The sequence below is a fragment of the Uloborus diversus genome, chromosome 2 (genome assembly GCF_026930045.1).
Source record: "Uloborus diversus isolate 005 chromosome 2, Udiv.v.3.1, whole genome shotgun sequence".
In the NCBI taxonomy this organism is placed as follows: domain Eukaryota; kingdom Metazoa; phylum Arthropoda; class Arachnida; order Araneae; family Uloboridae; genus Uloborus; species Uloborus diversus.
In genome coordinates this window covers 78,052,593-78,074,340 of record NC_072732.1, presented here as the reverse complement: position 1 = coordinate 78,074,340, position 21,748 = coordinate 78,052,593, and the positions used below count along the sequence as shown (strand labels likewise).

The following is a 21,748-nucleotide window of genomic DNA, read 5'->3' as shown; positions in this document are numbered from 1 at the left end:
GCATTATTGTATGACATATTGCAATAGTAATCGCAAAAAACACATCATTATGCGTTTTTTTTTTTTTTTTTTTGGGGGGGGGGGAGGTTAAATTTTCTTTAAATTGAACTGATTTAAATGTTCCTTTCATTTTCTCACAGAGGAAAATGTTTATTTGCTTTGAATTTGCTTGGAGATTGACAATTGAATCTAGTCAAGCATACAGCTTGAGTCCGAGCCTGAAACCTATTTTTTTTTTCTTCTATATATAATATATAGAAGAAAGTATTGGATTCGTGCAAATTTTCGAATTTCGAATTTTGACGGAGTCGAACGTTTTGAGGTGTGCTGAGTCCATTTCGACTATTTTTGGAAAATGTCTGTCTGTCTGTGTGTATGTGTGTGTATGTGTGTCACGTCTGTGTGTGACCAGTTTTTTGTGGTCGCTCTACAGCAAAAACTAACGCATAAAATCGAACGAAACTTGGTACACATATGTGCCCCCATGTGAACTTGTGCCCATTGGTTTTTGGTGCGAATTCCTCCAAGGGGGGTGGAGCAATGGAATGTTTTTTGAGTTACGCGTGATTGCTATTCCTCAGGAAGTAACTGGCGGAATCAAACAAAATTTGGTCCATATGTTGCCATTAACAGGAACAGGTGCTGATTCAATTTTGGTGTCAATAACTCAAACGGGGGTTGAGCTATAGAACGTTTTTTGTTGTCAATTGTGACTGCTGTATCTCAAGAAATAATGAACGGAAGGAAAGAAAAATTTATCGGCAAGTAGCCCTTAGTGGGTATAAGAGCTGATTTTATTTTGGTGTCAACAGCTAAAAAGGGGGTAGCGCAATCGCCCGTTCTTTTTTTCCATTGTGAGTGCCCTATCTCAAGAAGTAATGCTACGTTCTGGTTGAAATTTGGAATATATGTGAATCCATATGTAAACAGGCTTTGGTTCAATTTTTGCGCCAATCGCGCCAAGAGGTGCTGATTTATTTTTATTATCATTATTTTTTAGCGAATAAAAATAGTTTTATTAATGCAACAATAAGAAAGATAAATCGTAATAGATTGTCGTCTGCGTATTTCTCGTGATTTTAATTGTATGGAAATGATCGGAAATATTATCTCAATGATCTAAAATTTTTAACTGTTGCCATCTTATATTTGTTAACAAATAAAATATTTGTAATTAATTCAAGCAAGGCTTTTAAAATAACTTTCAATTTTCGCTCTTTGCTTTGCTTTTGCAATAATTCAGACATTGGGATGGTGGTCAAGTTTTTGCATGTGTAATTTCGTTTTTGTTGGGAATATTGCTTCCTCGTCAAGCATGGGGAGGGATCAGAAAAAAAAAGAAAAATATAGAAGAAATTTTCGTGATGGCCACAACATACTAGTTGGTTCTAGAGTCCGAGTCTGCTTCGGGGCCCCGGCTCGGGCCGAGCTCGTCTCATCGCTATTCTCCATCACTCCATCTGCATTACTGTATCTCTTCTTCGGTTTTAAATGTTAAAATTTTTTTCATTAAAAAAAAAACATTAGGCCTTTTTTTTTCTTTTTTGTAATAGTTCTGCATTAATCCAGTAAAGCTTTGATGTAATCAACAATAAATTCACACTACAGCATGCCAATTTTTAAGCCGGGTTTTAAACAGTCACTCATAAGGCAAATTTCTGCTGACTGTTCTTAGACAGTCAACGCTTGAAGGACTTTTTAATTGCATAAAAAGCAGCAGAGCCTCCTGCCAAAGCAATAGAGTAGGCAGGGCTCGGAATATTTATCATTTAAGCCATGATTTTGTTCTGATTTTAAAATGTTCTCTTACTATTGAAGAAATATGAAATCTTTAAAAAGTGATTAATATTGCGAACAAAAATATGATAGGAAATAACAAAACAAATGCATTAAGATGTATAACAACAACTGTAAAAGTTACAAACCTTTTCTCAACTACTTCCACTGTTAAGTGCAGCATTTCTCTTTTCATTTTTTCTCTTCGTTTAACTAGCTCCAGTAACGTTCTGAAATGAAAAAAGGAAATGTTACTAATTTTCCAAAACTGGCCAATATTTTATTATGTTCCAGGATAAAAGAGTTGATTCTACCTTACAACTTTTTAGAATCAGTTTTAAATTTTCTTTATCATATACCGAACAGGTTAATTCTTGCACACATTCATACAAACGAAATATTTCTAAAGAAGCGTAAGTATGCTACAGAAGCCTAGGGGCAGTGATCTGCGCTTCCACTTCGCAGACCCAGGTTTGATTCCAGGGTGGGGAACAGTAGACTCAGCAGCCGTGTGTTTACATGAGACATTTTGTACCTCGTTACTTCTATGATCCAACTGTGGAAAAAAAAAACTGGTTGGAAAATTCACTGTTCACATGTGAAGAGAGAGAGAGTTCGGTTGAATCCGAGAAAGCTTTTTTAAAAATCATTCTTCGCGGCTATACCCAGCAAGTAAGCAAATTCATTTCGCATAATGCATTTTAGGTAAATACCCCACTTTTACTCCAGTCGATAGCAGGAGGATGAAAGATCTACATTTACCAGGGAAATAACCAGAATGTGGTTAAAAGCAGGTTTTTTTTGGGGTAGAAGAAAGGGTCCATGTAAATGCAGCTAGCCTGTCATTCCTTTAGTGGGTCGTTAAAGGGGAGAAGGGGGCTAGTGTGGACATCTCGAAAACTCTTATTTATTTCTCAAAATTCTCTGTTAATTAATGCTTAGTGACAACACCAACATATCAGAGTTGGCAAGTTTTGGACACTACACAAGGTCCAGTCAAACTATATTTTTAGAAAAATTGTATTCTGTGAGAAAACATCAAAAACAGAATAAAATGTATCAAAGTACCTACTGTTTTATATTGGACATTTATTCAATGTGAACATTCAACTTATTTATGCGTTGATTTTAATCTAGTTACACGGAAGTTGAAGTCTTGATTAAAATTTCAATTGTATGCATTAGTTTATTATTACTTATTTATATATATTTTTTGATAACAGTAACCAAATTTCCCTATGTTTATGCATGTGTGCAAATGAAAGCAGTGTTGGAAAGGTTTTTACCATCCTGTTCAAAACCCTTGTGTTGGAAAGTGTCCTAAACTATTTTTTGAGAAACTTTGTGAAAAAATATCAAAAACAGAACAATGTGAACATTAAAGTATAAATATAAATGTAACTTATTTATGCAGCTGATTTTAATCTAGTTATGTAGAAATTAAATTCTTCATTAAAAATTTCAATTTGTAGGCAGGAGTTTTTTTCCATAAACCTAATTTTTGGACATATCTGCACGGGTGCAAAAGAAAGTTCAAAATGTAGTCCAATAATTGACTTAAATACAATAAATAAATGTTTTTTGTAGTTACAGAATGTATTATATTAAAAATATGAACTAAAGAAAGAATAGAACAAGTTTTATAATAAGTGTTTAATCATCAATTTTTTGTTCCTTGTATAGGTCTAGTTGTCTTCGTAGCATTGTGAATTTCCTCTCATAACTTAACCAACTGTTACATAAGGAAGTTTTTATGCAATAATTATTGGCAATTTTTTTAAGTAAAATATTTTGTAAACAGGTATGAGAGTGGTCAGAGAGCAAAAAGGAGGAAATCTAAAAAAAATTTCGTAAAAGGGATGATATCCAAACAAATTTCGTGAAAGGGATGATATACAAAACAGCATCAAAATAGAATCTGGAAGCCATGATATTCAAAAATTCAACAAAAAATGGCTAATTTGCCAGTTTTAAAAGTAATACATATTTAATTAAGTATAAGTAATAATTTTGTACAATTTGCTGCATTGTACCATTTCTTGCAAGAGTGTTTATTCCTAAATAAATCTAAATTTTGAAAAAGAGGCAACAATTTCTAACCCTTGAACATAGGGTTGGGGGAGCCAGAGGTCAATCTTGGCTGCATCAAATGTATATAGTGTCAACTTTTCATATTTTTTAGAGAAAAGTACATTTTTTCATTAAAATCATTTGAATTTATAGTGTTAAACGAGTGAGAACATAAATTTCAAAACTAGGTTTGTTTGCAAAGTAAAAATTTACAACATAGAGAAAAATTTTTTAATTTCCCTATGTGGTAGAACATACTTTTCATAGTAAGAATTGAAAATAAATATATATGTATATAAACAATTGGTTATCTTTTTCCTTGCATTGGAACCCAAAATTTGTTTTAACATTTAACAGGCTGTAAAGCCTAAACCATTTGAGATTCACCATCAATATTTTTTACACATCCTTAAATGCACAAAAAAAGTAACCATGCCAAGTTTCAATAAAATTCGAGACTGTGGGTGCTGAGCCACATTTTTTGATTGACCTTTGCATTTTTTCTAAAATAAAGAAATGAAAATATTACTGAAATGATGAATAAAATAAGCAGACATAGGGTAGCATATAGTAAAAAACCATCCCAACATTGAAAATAATTGAAATACTTGCAGGATGCAAAAAGATTCTCAAAAGAGGCATGCAACTTTCAACGCAGCACGTGTTTGACGTCATAGGGCATGATTCCAAAACATATGTTTTTGGCAGATATCGAGGAGGATGAAGATTCGAGGGGGAAAAATAGAAAAAATAAGAAATCGAAGACTGAAAATTTAAAAAAAATCGTATTCTTTTCCAATTTTTGAGAAAAATAAGGCCTGAAAGAGGCGAAAATAGGAGGAAACGTTTTAAAAGCCAACAGAAAAAGCCGGATTTCCGGCAAAATCTCATCCCTGTGTAAATGAACATTTTGAAGGAAAATGTTATCAAATACTAATTAAACCTCACTAATGTCTTTTTATGCATTATGAATATTGTAGTAAATACAAACTGATTAGATTACATCCCTTTAGCTTTAGCATAGTCTTGGACAGTTTAAGACAGTTTCGAACACTTTTGGACAGTAAAAACCACCTGTCCTCCCCTAAACCAGTTTTGGACAGTCCAAAACCCAACCCTGCAACATGCTTTTATGCAGTAGCGGCGATTTGGGGAGAAGAGGAACCCGCGAAGGGGGGAGGTTAAGTAATATTAATACTTAACTTAATTTTATCATACTCATTCAAAAAATTATTGTGTTATAAAGACTAACATTATAGAAATAACTTAGCATGTGTGAACTTTTTTCGTTGAAAAATTGTGTTATCTCGATCTCATTAGACAGTCCATTGAGGGTTCGCAAAAGTAGGGTTTGACTGCATTACAAATATGGATTGTTCTTGTTTAATTAGAATTTGGGATCAAGTCTTCAATAAAACAAGATTTTTACGGCAATAGGCACTAAAACGGGATTTAACTATATTACAAAAGTTTCAAATAAAAATAACTTACACAGCTCTGCTAAGATCCCTGCGTAATTTTAACATCTTTTCATAAGAAGCTTCATCATTTTTGCGATTCTATGATATCAGAGGAAGGAAATCAGAATTAGTTATATCATTACATTATGTTCAGATTTGCATACATATTGAAATAAAATTACACACCTTCCGAGTTTGCATTTTTTCTGTGCGCCTTCTGAATGCTACGTAAGGATTATTATTTGTTGAGCCATCACGTTTTTCAGTTTTGACTTGAGGTATTAAAGGATGTTGCTAAAAATAAAATTAAACCATAAAATTAACATCCAAAATTCTTAATATACAAATGATGTTCGATATACTGTGTACTTTTCATTATTAAAAAAAATATATATACCTTCAAATTTAGAAATATGCTTACTGTGCTTAGTCTTTTAGTGAGCCAATAATCATACACAGAAATAATGATGTCATCATCATTCTTCAGTAATAATTTGGCTTCTTTTAGAGTAATAACCTAAAAAAGATATAAGTAATAATTTTTAAGCATTTGCTTAACAAACATGTCTAATAAATGGCTTTATTGGTACCAAATGAAAGCTGATTCAGTTAAAATGAGAACATTTGAAAGAGATCAGAACATTAATAAATTATTGGCTATACAGACATGAAGGAAATGTAAATGTTACAATCATTTTAAATGAACACAAATAACACAGAAATTATTTGATAAGAATATATGCTTTGTTGCATAAATATGCAGGGGGGGGGGGGGGTTGGTGAGCGACACACCCTTAGTGCTATTTTTTTTTCTTCAAAAATTGGGCAGTTGAATTTTTTTACGTCATCAATGAATTGGCCTGGCCTTCTTCCAAAAATTCCAGAAACGGACTGAAAAAGCAGGACCAGATGGCCACAGAAGATTCCCTCCTACAAAATCAAAGCCTATTAAGTCGGTTCTTTCTTTAAACACCTGAATAGATTATCACTATCATTTTTAATTTGATCTAGTTTTGAACTTGGAAAATTAGAGGGAAAAAATCCATTTACTGTTGAAAGTTCGAGGGCAATTGCCCCACTTGCCCCCTCATACGAGCCGAGTATGCCTACTTGTGATTTTGAGTGAGTATTTTTAAAACAGATAAATAACCTCAGAACTTATGCATTTAGTAAAATGATTAAAATATTTTCTTAGTGAGAAAAAGAAATACTGATGTGTTTTACCTACAATAGTGTTAATAATTCACTAAAATTTACAAAGAAAAAGTTTTTTAAATGTCTCTTATTTTACAACATTTTTTAAAGTTATTAATATGAATCAGAGACTTTTGTCACTGTATGTTATGTTGACTTAAATTGGTCCTCACTCGGTAAATGTTAAAATTGTGCTTTCAACTGCTGCCATAGATACTGGGAGAGTGGCTAGTATTAATAGTAGAATATTTGAAATTTAAGTCAAAAATCGTAATTTTAGGCAATATTTGGTAATTATGCAGGAAAGGGAATTTTGCATGTCCTTTCATAAGTTTTCCAACATTGAAGTCACTTTTAAACTCTCTTTGGTGATATTAGGGGGTCAGTAGCTTCTTCGGGACTTTTTTCTTTGAAATAGAAATGTTAAAAAGTGAGAAAGAGGTGCTTTATGACTGATCTTGGAAAAATTTCGAAGTTGAATCGTAGAGGCACAATTTCAGGCGACAAATAAACTTATTCCCATAGTGGCTAATCCTGATGGGTAATCAAGCTCAGATTAGCATACGAAAGTAAATTTATTTTAAATTTTGGGAAAGCGTTTTTATCGATCTTTTAAGTGAGATATTTGAAAGATGTGGAATGAAAACATGCAAGTCTCATGAAACCCCCTGAGAGAGCTTCGTGGAACCCTGGGGTTCCGCGGAACACAATTTAAGCGATGCTGGTTTAGAGGATAATTCTAAATCGGTCTCTTAATGTGGGATATACACTGGTTTCTGTGATGCATCGCCCAGTCCTATGGGAAAGAATGCTTGACACCTTTACTCTTCCCCTTTACTTGAATAAAGATGGCCTAAATTTGCATCATTTAAGACTAAAGCATAGAAAAATTTTTCATTAAAATCAGCAAGTAAATAAATTAAAAAAAAAAGAATAAAAACAGGTTTACACAAATTAAATTAAAAAATTAATTTTCATAAAATTTATGAAAAAAATCCTCAAGTTGGAAGACACGCTTTTAATTAACATTTAAACATTATAACTGAAACAAATTACGTTATGCATTTTCGTGTAGTGTTTAAAAAAATCTTTTTATTGACAATTCAAAAAAGATCTCAGAATCTTTCAAAACAGTTCGTTATGCTAACCTGCTGACCACTGCTTTTTTCTAAACGATCCATTATCTCTTCAAACTGTAGAGGACTAATATCTAGCCTTTCTGTCTGTTGAGATAGCCATGCCTCATCTTCTGAATCCATGTCATAATCGGGTATGTCTTGGTCCATGGAGAAAGCTGAGGAAAAAAAATAATCAAGAAATTGCTAATAAAATGCATTCCTCAGTAAAAAAAACCTAATTTATAATTTTACACACACAGGGCATCACACACTATTTCCACAGCAAAAATTAAGCACTTAAGGCAAAAATCAAGGGTGGGGTATAAATGAAATACACTGAATTAAACAAAAGTTACATTAACAGTTCAGAAACTTATAACCAAAACAATTTTTGAAATTACAGTATTTTAACTGTAATGAAATAACTTCCAATTCAATAAAATAATTGTTGATTGAAATTTTAAGAAATTTACGTGCTTAAGCTTTAGCCAACGGCGGTACATATGCTGTACCGACAAAAAGTGCTCTCTTCCTACGGCTGTGGTACAACGTCTGTACCAGTCCTTCCCTTCCCCCTCCAGTTACTTCCCGCAGTTGATAATCCTTTCACACACGCCTACGCAGGGAGAAAATGAATGAAACGCACTACACCCCTTTTGGGGGTCTGTCAATCAGAGGCGTTTGGCATAGTTTTGTTCCCAGTGAAGGAATGTGTGGCGAAGTTTCGAAAAAGAGGGGAGAAAGTTAAGCAGAAGTAAAATACTTGAAGGAAAGAAAAATTTTTGATAGCCTTTTTCTGTTTAATAACCCAATAGTAAGGCTTCCTATAATTAATAACAGCATATTTTACTGAGTACAAAACACCTATTTAGTTTAAGCAGTGTAGATATTTAGGGAGCAGAGCGCAAGAAACATCATTCTCCAAAATATTTCTTTTGTTATGGTTTTATAAAAATAATTAAACACTTGAAAAGCATATCTTATTTTGCTAACTTTTCGAAAATGAATATCATGCTGAATAAGAAACAACTTATCAATTTGCGATTTGCCACGTTTCATTTATTTCTTTATTTACATTTTAACTGAAAATTATTTGTAATACCGTTTCAACAAAACATGGAAAACATTCTAAAATCAATAAATTTGAAAAAGAGGTTCAATTAAGAATCTGTGTCGTGAATCTTTTGGTTTGAAAATTGAAAGTTAGACTAAATGCTCTTTTTTTTTTTTTTTTATAAAAAGAGTCACTAGCACAGCCAGAATTATCTTCTGGAGGGGTTTTTCTGTTCAAAACGAGCCTTTTCATATGTAAAAGTTATTGCACTAGGGATGGCAAGAATGTTAAAATCAAGGGCTCTGAGGGGTGTTTTTACCCCCCCCCCCCTCGCTATGCCTCAAAATCTATCTAATTGATCACTTATTGAGTGAAAAGCATAAAAACTTAATTTTGATATTTTAGAAAATATAAATGTATTTCCTTGATATTTTGTCTATAGCGAATATTATTTCAGTAGCAAGTAAAAAGGACTAAGGATATGCTGAATGAAACAAAATAAGTATGGTACACCGGGGCACGTTTACGAGGATTTTTTTTTTCGCTGAATTTTTTAATTTTGTGGTTCAACTTAGGAATTCTTAAATGTTATGGCCTTATAAAGCAGTTAATAAAGTATAAATTTGTGCATTCAGTTTTCCCCCTGTTTGTATTTAAGGGGCTTAAAATGTTAATTTTTAAGTCAAAGTCGGTTGCTCCTCTTTCTTCCTTGCGCAAAAAAAAAAGAGGTTAAGTGAAAAGATTTATAAGAGCACCTGATATATCTTACTCAGTTTTCAATGAGAGTCTAATGTCTGTTTATTTTTTTTTCTGTTAATTAATTCTTACATTTGGAACTGTTTATGCCAGTAAAAAATGGAAGAAAGAGGTTGGTTTTCTGTTTACTCATGCGTATTTTTTTTTTACTTATCTTCTCTTACTCACAAATAACAACGTACTGGGTAGTGAAAATGTATTATAAAGAAAATACATAAATAGGAAATGTTGAAAAGAGGAAAGACTTGGAATCTAAAACAAATTTGCCCAGATATTTTTCTTGTGCTTTGTGAAGGGAGCGGAACTTAATCCTTCAACAATTACTAGAGGTATTTCAACCACAATTAGAAGAAAGAGTGAATGGGGATATCAGGGGATTTGTAGGCTGTCTCTCCATATTATCTCACTCGACAGTGATTGACTTTGAAACGCCAGCTTCATATACAAAAAAGGGTGCCTTGCATGCTCTAAAAGATAGATAAGCGCTAACGTTCTTTATGTAAATGAATACGGTGTTCAAGCATATTCCGCTTGCACCTGCTCAGAAAAGCAAAGCAAGGAATTGTTCGCTATTATTGTGGATTCTTTCTTGGACACACGTATTAGTGTCATCATTTTTCTGAATAGCCAAGCTGAAAAGCAAAGTTGCCTCCCTTGAATCTAAGGTATTCTACATTGTATTTACAATGGCTTTGGTCTCAGTTGAACGCTATTTACCTCCGCATTTTAGCGCATAGATAAGGACATCTGGCATTTATTGAATCCAGTGGTCTACCTCACAAATAGAGTTTGATATTTATTATTTTGTTGTCGTTAGCCTTAGGTTAGATGAGAAGCGTTATTTCAGTGATTTCAATTTTAAAACTGAACCAAATATACTTACAGAAAATCTAAATCTAGAGAACCCCATAAGGAACAAGGAGGGAAAAAAAATATTTTCAAACCATTGAATAAGTGATGACTAGCCAAGTATAGTGTCCCACTATAGTAACCCTGTATTGAGGAGAGCTCAGCGGTCGAAGTGGACATCGTCCCCTTTATGCTGTCCTATTCGGGGGGGGGGGGGGAAGGAACTAAGAAAGCTTTGAGCCGTAGGGAGAGGGAAAAGATAATTGTATAGTTGCCGTATCCTAAAGGTTAAAAAGCATGAATTTCGTTACAAACTTTTCAATTTAAAGATTTTGATAAAAATACAAATGAACTTAATTTCTTTGCCTTTTCAAAAGGCATAGTAAGTATTATAAATACAAAAAATCTTATACCCATGGCAGATGCAAAGAGATTGCGATTTTCAAAGTGAAAACGATAAAAGTATAAAGATCGGCACATAAAAGAATTTAAGTAAATTATTTTAGAACTGCATTTTAGAGCTCTACAATAAACGTATTATTAATAACAACCAACGTAATTGAAGCAAAAATCAAATTAAACCAGCAAGTTAGATTTTAAATTTTAGACTCGCATAAAGGACACAGAATTTGGCTTGAAAATTTAACTTTGAGTTTTTTGGGAATAAAAAGAAATTTCATTTATTTGCCCTCCCAAAAAGCATAATCAGCATTTAAAAAAAAAATGATTCTCATATCGGATGCAAAGAGATTGCAGTAATCAAAATGAAAACATCAAGAGTCTAAAAATGGCAAATAAAAGAATTTATTAAAGCAAAAAAATTTAGAATGGTACTTTAACAAGTCTACAAGGTGTTATATTGTTATAATTATCAGCATAATTGTCAGTAATTCAGGGGAAAATATTGGACGCGGGGAAGAATAGTCTAACGAAAAAATCGGATTTCTGGTATTAACAAACAAATAAAATAGCAGAATTCCGGTAAAGTTTGGTATAACGTAATCACACATATTGAATTGGCGATAGAAGAAAATCTTTAGGGTCAAGTAGAATAAAGAAATAAGGAGTTTGTAAGGAGATAATAGCAAAATTCAGGAGTTTTAAAGGCCCTTATTTTATTTCATTAAAAAGCAGGAGTTTAAAAAGCATACGAACCCTGAAAAAAAAAATAAATGAAATAATTAAATAAATATCGAAAAATTAAAAATTAGAAAGTAGGGTATTAAGATGGGGGAAAATGTATGTTGGTTCCCGACCCCCCCCCCCCAATAACTTTTGAGTAAATAATCCGATTCATTTTTTTTTTTTTTTGAAAGATCTTGGCGAAGACACCTTATTCCCACATTTAACTTTTTGATTTGAACAATTTTTCGTTCAATTTTGAGCAGCATACTGGCACTAATTATGCAAAGTTATGATTCCCCCTCTAGTGAACAACGACTCATTTGTCCACAGTATCTTTCTTAGAAAATGGTGTTCTTCGATGTCTCCAGATAGTAGCCATCTGCCAAAGGGTACAGTAACCCCTCGTTATATTGCGCTTTTCAGGCGACAAAGAAAAAGCGCATTATATCTGAAAGTGGGATGCAACAGAGGTCGTTAAAAATAGTTATACAACCAACACATACAAGTAAATTAGCATTCACTCTTTTTGACACGATTTTCAAATGGTTTCGATATAGTTCACGAATTTACTATCACATGTATTGAAAGTTATTTTCAGCTTCAACATGAAATGGCAAGCAAAGATGATCATTAGCTACAGCGTGATAAGAGTGAGCATTCCAATACCCCAGTAGACTTTCTAATCCCTTAGAAAGGATGTGAAAAGTAACTAGATTGTTTAGAGAAAACGCTTCGCTCGTCCAGAGCATTCTTCCTTTCTTTAATTCAAATCCTTATTTGTGCAACCAAGCACAAATCTTTTCTATGCTAACAGGTAGTAATGAGGGCGTATGTTCTCTTCCACTTGGACCAGTATGACACCTGCCTGCTGTCTCTCAGTCATTGTAAAGGTCTTAGTATCAATACAAAAGAAAACAGCGTTTCAAAATCCAGGAGTCGAAGTCGGCCATTTTCCTTCTGACTCCGCAGCCCTGATTTTTACACTGTTTCAAACTAAAGCTTGAATTTCAGCTGAACTTGAAGCCCAAATGATTTGTTGTTGTATCATCTGAAAGGTAGTGAAATGGGTCAGTTTTTGATAGATTTGCCCGATTGTAACTCATAAGGTTATTTTTGAAAACGTCAATTGAAAACTTTGGCACCTTTTCAATTCTGAGTGTGCCCAATGTTTCAAAGCTTGAAGCTTGCTGCAAAATGCGACCATCTTGATGGGAAAAGTCTCTTTTTGTAGGATTTAGTCTGCTCTTTTCAATTATGTACTTATTTTGTGTGTAAGTCCTACAGGCATCTCAAAAATTGATCGTTTCCTCAAAATTTTGGTTTTTTACTCATTTTCCTTATATCTACCATAACTAGGTTACGGTTAATGATTGGACATGATAATGGGTGGTTCTATGTTCCACTTGGGTTCTTCTATCATCCCCTTTCGTACGGCAGATTCGATCAAACTCACAATGTATAAACATTTATGCATGCTATTTTGATAGTAAAATATTACTTGAATAAAGAATTTATATAACATCTATCTATAGTTTTTAAACTTTGAATTTTTAACTAAGAACTTTCAATGTACTGAATAAGTGGACAAAATGATATTTTCTCTGGAACGGTTTTTTCGAGGGTGGACAAAATAGAACAACCCTGATTTAACCCCCCCCCCCCAATGCTATTCTGAAGCCGCCCTTGACACTGACATCACAAAAACCACTCACATGCATTTTTACATTTTTAGGAGTTGAATTTTTAAAAAATTTTAAGGTAGAGCCTTTTTCTCCAATGTCGTTACAGATTATCTAAATTTTTGGAGCTTAAATTTTAAAAAATCACCGGAGGAAATTCATTTTACTTTCTATTCGGTTTGCCGAACATTAATTAGGCCAAACCGAACATGGTTTGTCTGCCAATCATGCAGAACACTGAATACCAACCTAATATAATAGATCTCTACTTTATTCAAATACTTATATTATACAACAGATAAAAATTACTTACGTTGAACATGAATAAGTTGTCGTGAACTTTTGTAAGTCATAGGGTACAGTTCGTCTTTTATGTGTTTCGGAACATTATAAACTTCAGGTGTAGGTATGACCAGTTCACCAGTGTGGCCATAAGCTTGTTGGGCTGAGATCGCTCTTTGAAGATGATGTTCCTAAAAAAAAAATTCTTTCAATGCAAATTTGCAAAAATAGTCTTTATTTTAGTCATTACAGAAAAAGCAAAAAACAGGAATTAGTAATTGCAGCAGAAAAAGCAGGATTTTCAAAAATATCCAATATCTTCAATCACAAACTGAAGTCTTTAAATAATAACTCATCCTCAAATAAAAGTTAGTAATTTTATTAAATTATTATAATACATAGACTAAAATGTTTCTTTCATTATTTATTAAAAATACCTTTTGTGTAAAAATTTACATAATGCATGAATGATATTTAGAATCATTTACAAAATATGATAATTTAAATTAAGAATAAAATATAACTGGGTCATTCCACGCCAAATCAAAGAGCCTCTGAAATTGACCCATCATCTATTCTACAAAATTTACCTACAGGTTTGAGTCTACCCACGTAATGAAAGAAAAAAATAGTTTTTTTTTTAAATTTCTTTGACCATTAGAATTTTGTGTGAGACCCCAAAAAGTACTCAAAAAATGGCAAAAAGTGACACTTTGGTACTTACAAAAATTAGTTTTTCTCAGCGCCTATTGCAGCTAGTGTCATACTAGGTGTTATTTCAAAGCTATCTTAATAGGCTTCCCCATGATATGTCACTTGACAAGGTTATATGACATTATCATTGCAAGGTTATGTAAATCATAATTTGACCTTGAATATTTGAAAAAAAATTTTTAAATATCTGAAAATTTTTTTTTTTGCTTGCTAAGGTGGTCTACACAAGGTAAAAATTTCAGAATGTGACAGCAATGGGATCATACTGGAAATTAATTATGAAATATTTCGATCCCACAGAATTACAGTCGACTCCCGCTACAACGCAATCCAACTTACGGGAAATGGTTATAACGCGCGTTTTTCAGAAGGTAACAAATTTTAGAGCAAAAGCGAATTTCTTGCTCTCAACATGAAAATATTTGGGAAGAAATCGTGATTTTTCGGCTTGGTTATTAACTACTAAACATAGACTTTGTGAATGTACTTTCCTCCTTTCAGAATCATAGCTTTATTAGTGTGTATATATCACCACTCCTCATTTTTCATTTTTTTATTATAAATATGAAAGGTGATGAAATGTTGCGGCACCTAGGCACGCTGTTTCATCCTAAGTTTGAAGATTGAAATAAAAAGCGAAAGTTTGCAACAATTTAAGAAAAAGGTGAACAACTAGAAAGTGGGTCAAAGGTAGCTGCGCGATTAGCATGGGTGCAAGTTTGGTGATATGTTCAAGATGGAAAATATTTTAAGCCTCCCCCTCCCCCTACATGCGTGCTTAAGGAAAATTTTGTGAGCATAAATGTGTATAGATTTTGACTATGGCAGTTTTGAAATCTGTGTTTACTTTAAATTTTTGGCTTTTGACTTTTGCTAACAACATGGACCTAAGATAAATAAATACCTTTGTGCTGAACAGTAAAGTAAGAAAAAACAATGTCAAAAAAGCAAATTGCAGTGTAACGCTGAAACACGTGTCTGCTGCAATCTGCAATTTGTGCTTTTTTGACGTTTTTTCTTACTTTACATGGACCTAGTTTAAATTGTAATACATAAGCATTTTGATATTGTAGTTAAAAAACCTAAAAACCACCAACTGCGGAGAGGGGGGCTCTCCCCCAGAAATGTTCTCAATTGAAGTCCCCAAAACGCAAAGACAGGCCATTTTGATAAAGTTCAGGCAAAGGAGGGGTTCAGGAACTCTCTTACATCAATTGTTTCAAACTGATAGTCCCAAAATCACAATATTGGGCGATCTTCAAAAATATTATAGAAAGACGGGGAGGGGCGCTGGCTCTCCCCGAAATTTAAGCTTTGGAGATTTTGAAATTGAAGTTTTAAAAACGAAACTGTACTCCATCTTTCATATTTATAAGTTTTTTGAATGCATTATCAAAGGGATGGAGTTCAAGAACTCTCCTTTGGCAATATTTCGAAATTGAAGTTCCAAGCCATTCGTTTTTTGCCGATTGCAAACCTTTTTATTGCAGCAATAAAATCGCTAGGGACATAAGATTTTTACAACATAAGTCAGTTCTGATCGGAAAGTCTACCCAAGATAGCGCGAACAAACTAGAAAAGAAAGAAAGGTGGGGGAAGGGCATGGACGATTAATGAACATGCACCCCCCCCCCCCAGTCTTCATTTGTAAAAGAATTCTTTTATATGATAGCAGGTGGTAAAGTTAGCAATAAAAAAAACACAGCTTCAGTGAAGTAGATATATTTTTTAAACGAGGAACACTATCCAATATTCATTAATTAAAAAAAAGCAATAGGGGAACTGAATCCTTACTCAAGGGAGGGTCCCCAAATCATGTCCTGCAAAAGGCACTCAAATACAGCCTAAAGTAGTGTTTTAAATATTTCATCATCGAAAAATTTTCGGAAGAGAACTCTCGAACTCCTTCCTTTAAGTTCACCACAAATGTCCTTTAATTTGAGTTTTTAAGGCTTCAGTTTCAAAATTTTTTTCAATTAACAGTACCTCCTTTACCTATGTACAAGACTTATGACCACCTAAAAGTTTTAATACTTTAATTTCAGAAAATTTTTAACAGAAGCTTCCGACTCCCTTCCCACTTAAGTTATCCAAAGATAGCCCCCCCCCCCAAAAAAAAAGAGTTCTTAAAACTTCAGAAACAAAAATTTTTCGGGCTAGGCGGCGAAATACAGTAGACTCTCGATTATCCGCGAGCGGTTTATCCGCGGGGCGGATTATCCGCGAATCAATCAACAATCACGAACATGTATTTTCGCAGTGAAAAGCAAATACCAGTGGTTATTATTTTTTTTTTTTTTTTTGAAAAATTGTAAATTTTCACTCAGTTGTTTTTGCTTGATTGATTGATTTAATTTGATTTTATTATTATTATTACTATTATTATTGTGCGTTCTTCATCGTACATACACTTGTTTGTTATTGATGTTAAGTTCGGTTGTGCAAAAATACAAAACATTTGTACTGTACTCTATATATATTTTCACTGTTTGCAGAAAGTGTTATGCATCAATACAGTTAAGAATTTGAGATAGGACAATTTTTACCTCATTTGTCCCCCATTTTAGCCTTTTTTCGGTTATCCGCGATTTTTATTATCCGCGGCACTTGTGCCACTCAATTCCGCGGATAATCGGGAGTTTACTGTACCCCCTTCTCCTTGTGTAAAGCAGGCACACTAAAGGCATTGTAAGCTTGTGTTTAAGATTTATTTTTCTATTGAAAAAGCAACTTCCCTCCCTACATCGCCAAAGACAACCCTAATTTTTAAGACTTCTACGAGAAAGACCCCCGAATTCCCAAAGTCTCACTCAAAAATAGCCAAAATAGCATTTCAATACTTCAGCATAGAGAAATTTTCGGGGGAGAGAGCCCCCCCCCCTCTCCGAACTCTTTCCCCTAAGTTCACTAAATTTGACTTAAATTTGAGGTTCCCCTTTTTCATCAACGAAGTTTTTAAAATTTAATTTCTAAAATTTATCGAGAGGGAACCTTCGAATTCCCTCTTCTTAAGTTCCTCAAAGATTACCAAAAGCAGAGTTCTGAATACTACAGCTTTGAAGGAGGAGGGGGACCCGGAACCCTACCCTCTATGCTCATTAAAGATGGTCTAAAGTTGCTCTTTTAAGACTCCAGTTTCGGAATTTCGCCTAAAGAGACCCCCCCCCCTCTCTTGACATTGCCAAAGACAACCTAAAAGTTTTAAGACTTCAATTACAAACTTTTTTCGAGAGAGGGTCCCAAATACCCTTTTTCTTAAGTCATTTTAGTATAGCCTCAAATAGTTATTAATGCATCAGCTACAAAACATTTTTAGTTTAGAACACCGAAACCATCTCTCATAAATTCACCAAAGATTGCCTGGATTTGTGTTTTTAAGACTCCAGTTTCCGATTTTTTTTCAAACGTCACCGTCCCCACTTTTACATCATTAAAGACAGCCTAAACATTTTTGACCTTTTTCTTTAGTTTGCATAGGAGATATCCCAAACCACTTCCAACTTCAAAAATGGCTTAAAATTAAGATTTTCGATTTTTTATTCTGGAGCCTTTGAGTAGCCCCCCCCCCCCCCCACCACCTCTTAGATTCTTCAAAATATGAATGTGTTAAGACTTCACTATATTGTGGGTTAATTTGCGGACTTACCCTCTTTGCAAGAGCAGCGTTTTTTTGCAAACTCGTGCTGCCGTTATTTTTCTTGTTTCCTTTCTCCCCCCCCCCACTATTTCTATTCTAGCTAGTGTTAGATTGAAAGTCATTGGAATTTAGTGATTCTTTAAGTATTTTACCAGAAACATTTCAAAAATGCAGGAACAGTTGCCCATCGGTGTTTCAAACCAGCTTGAAATTTGCCTCCGATTTTTTTCCAGAATTCCCATTCTCATTAAAATCTTCAAAATCCCTGATAGTTCCCGTATTAACTGGTATGCGTACGCACTTTGATGTGGCGTAAACATTTCATCCCGTTAGCAATCACACTCAACCGGTGATTCAAATTCAACTCAAAGACAATTTAAGAGCGCACATAATTTTCATTCTTGCATGTAAAGTTTGCAAAAAAAAGTAATTGGGGCAGGGGGGGGGGATTAAAGGATGATCGAAAATAGCAAGTGAAAAGTAAAGACGAAAGGCGATCAAATCGAAAAATTAGTGAGAATAGCGAGCACTGCGGTCTGCAATGCAGCGAGTTGGAAATAACAGAGCTACCTAAAAAAAGTCAAACGGCGTGAGTCTAAAAGCCACTCCTCCAAAAGCAGGTTGCAAACAAAACAAGCCCACAGCGGAAAATCGAGAGAATGTTGATGTAAATTTGTGGTTATGGAAAGATCCAGGAATTAAAGCATATTTTTCAAACACTCAATTTTTCTTTTTTTAGTAGAAACTGAAGGAAAATCATCGAATTCCACCCAATATAGTGACGTCACATTGCTGTAGCCAATGAGCGAAGATGCCTGTTGCAGGATTTAGTCAGTTTGGTTTTTTAATTTGAAATTCGTTTGAGGAAGTACTTTCAGCTATAAACTAGGTCCCAGCTCAGGTCATTAAATACTATGTATAAGGTATTGAAGTTAAAATTAATCCGACACATTGGTGAAACAACACGCTCAAATAACATTAAAACTACTATTAAAATGAAAATTAATTCGCGAAATCCATCTTTTATCTCTAGTCTTACTAGGTGTGTAGTGATTGTTGACCCTATTTTGGGACGATTTCTCCGAAAGAAGCTATACAATAATTTAGATCGTCGGTGTAGCGCTGGACATCATTTGAAGGGGATCAGGATTATAAAGGAAATGTTTGACCTTATTTAAGAATTTTTGACCTCACTCAAATTGGAATTTTTGAGAATTACCCAAACTAACTTCTTTACAACGTTTTCCCGATTTATGTTGTGTGATTTTTTGGGTGTCTTCCAAGTTTCGCCGACATTTCATTAATTCCCTCCCCCCGGATATTTAGCTTAAATCATACCTTTTGACACATTAAAATGGGGAAGCCATTTGAAATGTCGGCAAAACTGGGGACAAACCTTTTTTTGGTAACTATTTAATCTCTGCTTCTGTTGACTGTTAACTTCAATCGATTGAAAAAAAACTACATCAACGTGAGCGAAGCCGCGAGTAAAAACTAGTTAGAGATAATCCTTTACTTTATTTGTCCCAAGCACCAGTTTTGGCTTGAAATTCAGTTAAGTCACTATTGAAGAAAAATTCAATGTAGAGTCCGTAACAGAAATAAGTTGTATTTTTGATGCTTTGATTGCGATTGCATGGATAATATAAAGTAAATAAAGAAAAAAATATGACATACATGTCCTTTGGAATGTGCTTAATTTTAACCTTTTAACAAGTTTCGTTACGGACACCCCTATGTCACAAACACAATGAAATGCCCGCAAGAGCTCACACATGTCTCATACATACGTACATAACGTCTAATGAGAAGAAACATTAGGGTATCATTAAAAAACAATTTTAAAAATTAAAAAATAATAATAAAAAAGAATATGTTGCAATAGTATCTCCAAATTTTCCGCATTGTCAGCAAAAATTTCCAAAATAAGGAATTTCTTTTGCGTGTTTTTGAATTTTTGCTTCTTTAAGGGGAGGGGGCGGCAGATTTCAAATTTGCTTAGGGGCAGCATGGAGTTAAATTCGGCTCTGATTTAGATTACATGTCGTTTCCATTAATATCATGGTTTTCCCAAGAAACTATGATTTCTTTCATTTTGCATTTTTTAAAATGTTATTGAGAAGTCAATTAAAAAATAGTGAATGAAACAGTTAAATAAATTAATCCTTTTAGGGAGGCACAGGGCCCTTGCCCCCCCCCCCAAAATCCGCTACAGCTTGCACCCATGCATGACCCGTGTGCAGGAGTTTCCCCCCAATTTCAAAGTGGAATGTGGTCTTCATCCATTTTTATTCTGAGGAGAGAGAAGGGACCTCCGAATTTTTTTCGAGACTGATTTTTGATGCTTTTTAATGATAGAGGGGACGTTTTAGGTCCATTGCGGCAGAAACGCTGTCCTTGAAGTTTCTTGAAGCTGAAATCCCAAATTCACTGTTGTGGGCCATCTTTAATGACGTTAAACTAAGGGATGGGGGCTTGAGCGTTTTTCCCAGGAATTCCTTAAAAAGCAAAGTTTTAAAAACACACTTTAGGCTAGCTTTGGGGACTAAAAAGGAGGTTATAAGCTTTTGGATCTCACTCTTCCCCTTTTTTGGTTATGTCCCAGTTTTTTATTTATCGATAAATAATATGAAACACCCTCCAACAGTTTTCACTTTCAAAACCATTTAAACTTAGATTTTCGATAGTGAAATTTTTAATTTCCAGCCTAGTATTTTTATTTGCTTGAAATGGAAATCATCTGCGGCCCCAGGTATAAAACTTTTTTTGAACTATCTGATGCTTTGGTGACCTTAAATAGCCTTAATGACCTTAAATCTTTTTTTCTACTCTTATTTTATTTTAAATATCATTCTCTCTAAAACCTCTTGATAAAGTTTTGTTTCACTTTTTATTTTTACCCTCAAACACTTAGAACTACTGATGTAACTATTTCCATATTCTCCATCCACTTCAATCTCTCTTGCTACATTTTAATTTTTCTCCTAGTTAGTGATGTGGATTAGGTAAACAGCGGGTAGGTAAATATTTTTTGGGTATTTACCCAAAAACTGGATATTTTACAAAAAAATGCAAAAAGCGAATGGGATTTTTTTTTTTAAATCTAAATATGAAATAATTGGTAAAACTGATACATATGTTTTACATAGTTTATAATATTTTTTATTGAAAGACTTAAAGAAATTATGAAAGAACAGGGTTCATACCCTTAAGGGAGAAAAAAATTCAAGCACTTTTCAAGGCAAAAAAATTTTTTTTCAAGGCAATGTCATAAATTTGTACTAAAAATATTGTATAAAGATTTCATTCAATGCAAACACATAAATAATAGGTAATAATATAAAAAAGTAAAGCAAAACAAAATTGCCTTTTCTACAACAACAGACTCTGATAAAAAAAAAAAGATCCACGCTGTGTTGAAAGTTTTTCTGCAAATGTCTGAAAAACTTGGTCATAAAGAGGAGCAGGTCCTACGAGGTTTAATTTTTGAAATATTCACATTCAAAGAAGTATATTTTACAGAATATGAAAGTTAATATTTATAAAAAAAAATTAAAATAAATAAAAAAAAAGAACCTTTTCTGAGTGATTTAAATTTTTATCAGAAGAAACCACAATGCCTAAATTCAATGGAATGGCTAGAGGAGGTTTTGATTGATAGTGGTTCATACACATATAAGGGCGGTTAGGATCAAAAACACAACCCAGAAGGTAATTTCCGGTTGCACTAAGTTTAATAGTATTAGACTTTTGATAATTATTTATGGGTATCAAAGTATAAATCAATCAATCGATTTCATACAAAATCACCTGTAAGTTTCACCGAGCTAATCGGGGTCGGGGGATAATTTTGAAAATTAAGATCCCTATTACTTAAATATACATGTGTACAGCAATTACTTTTGATACATATAAAATTCATTTCTTATGTTAAAATAATTTATGAAGTTAAAATATTGCACAGATAAGTGCCTGTTGATAACCAGCAACAAGCAAAGGGCCTAACTAGGTTGGTCCTAGTCAATTTATTTGAC

The 21,748-nt window shown here is 33.6% G+C and overlaps 1 protein-coding gene across 1 annotated transcript in view; it reads right to left on the bottom strand.

Annotated features, from left to right (window-relative positions):
• The window catches only part of LOC129216374 (enhancer of polycomb homolog 1-like), a 67,951-nt gene that overhangs the window by 30,484 nt on the left and 15,719 nt on the right, over positions 1-21,748 (bottom strand). Inside the window, exons 2-7 of the mRNA XM_054850587.1 lie at positions 13,395-13,554; positions 7,649-7,794; positions 5,728-5,823; positions 5,493-5,600; positions 5,338-5,405; positions 1,926-2,006 (exon numbers count right to left, since the gene is read on the bottom strand). Of these exons, the coding sequence (XP_054706562.1) occupies positions 1,926-2,006; positions 5,338-5,405; positions 5,493-5,600; positions 5,728-5,823; positions 7,649-7,794; positions 13,395-13,554 (659 nt within the window). The remainder of the gene's footprint in view (positions 1-1,925; positions 2,007-5,337; positions 5,406-5,492; positions 5,601-5,727; positions 5,824-7,648; positions 7,795-13,394; positions 13,555-21,748) is intronic.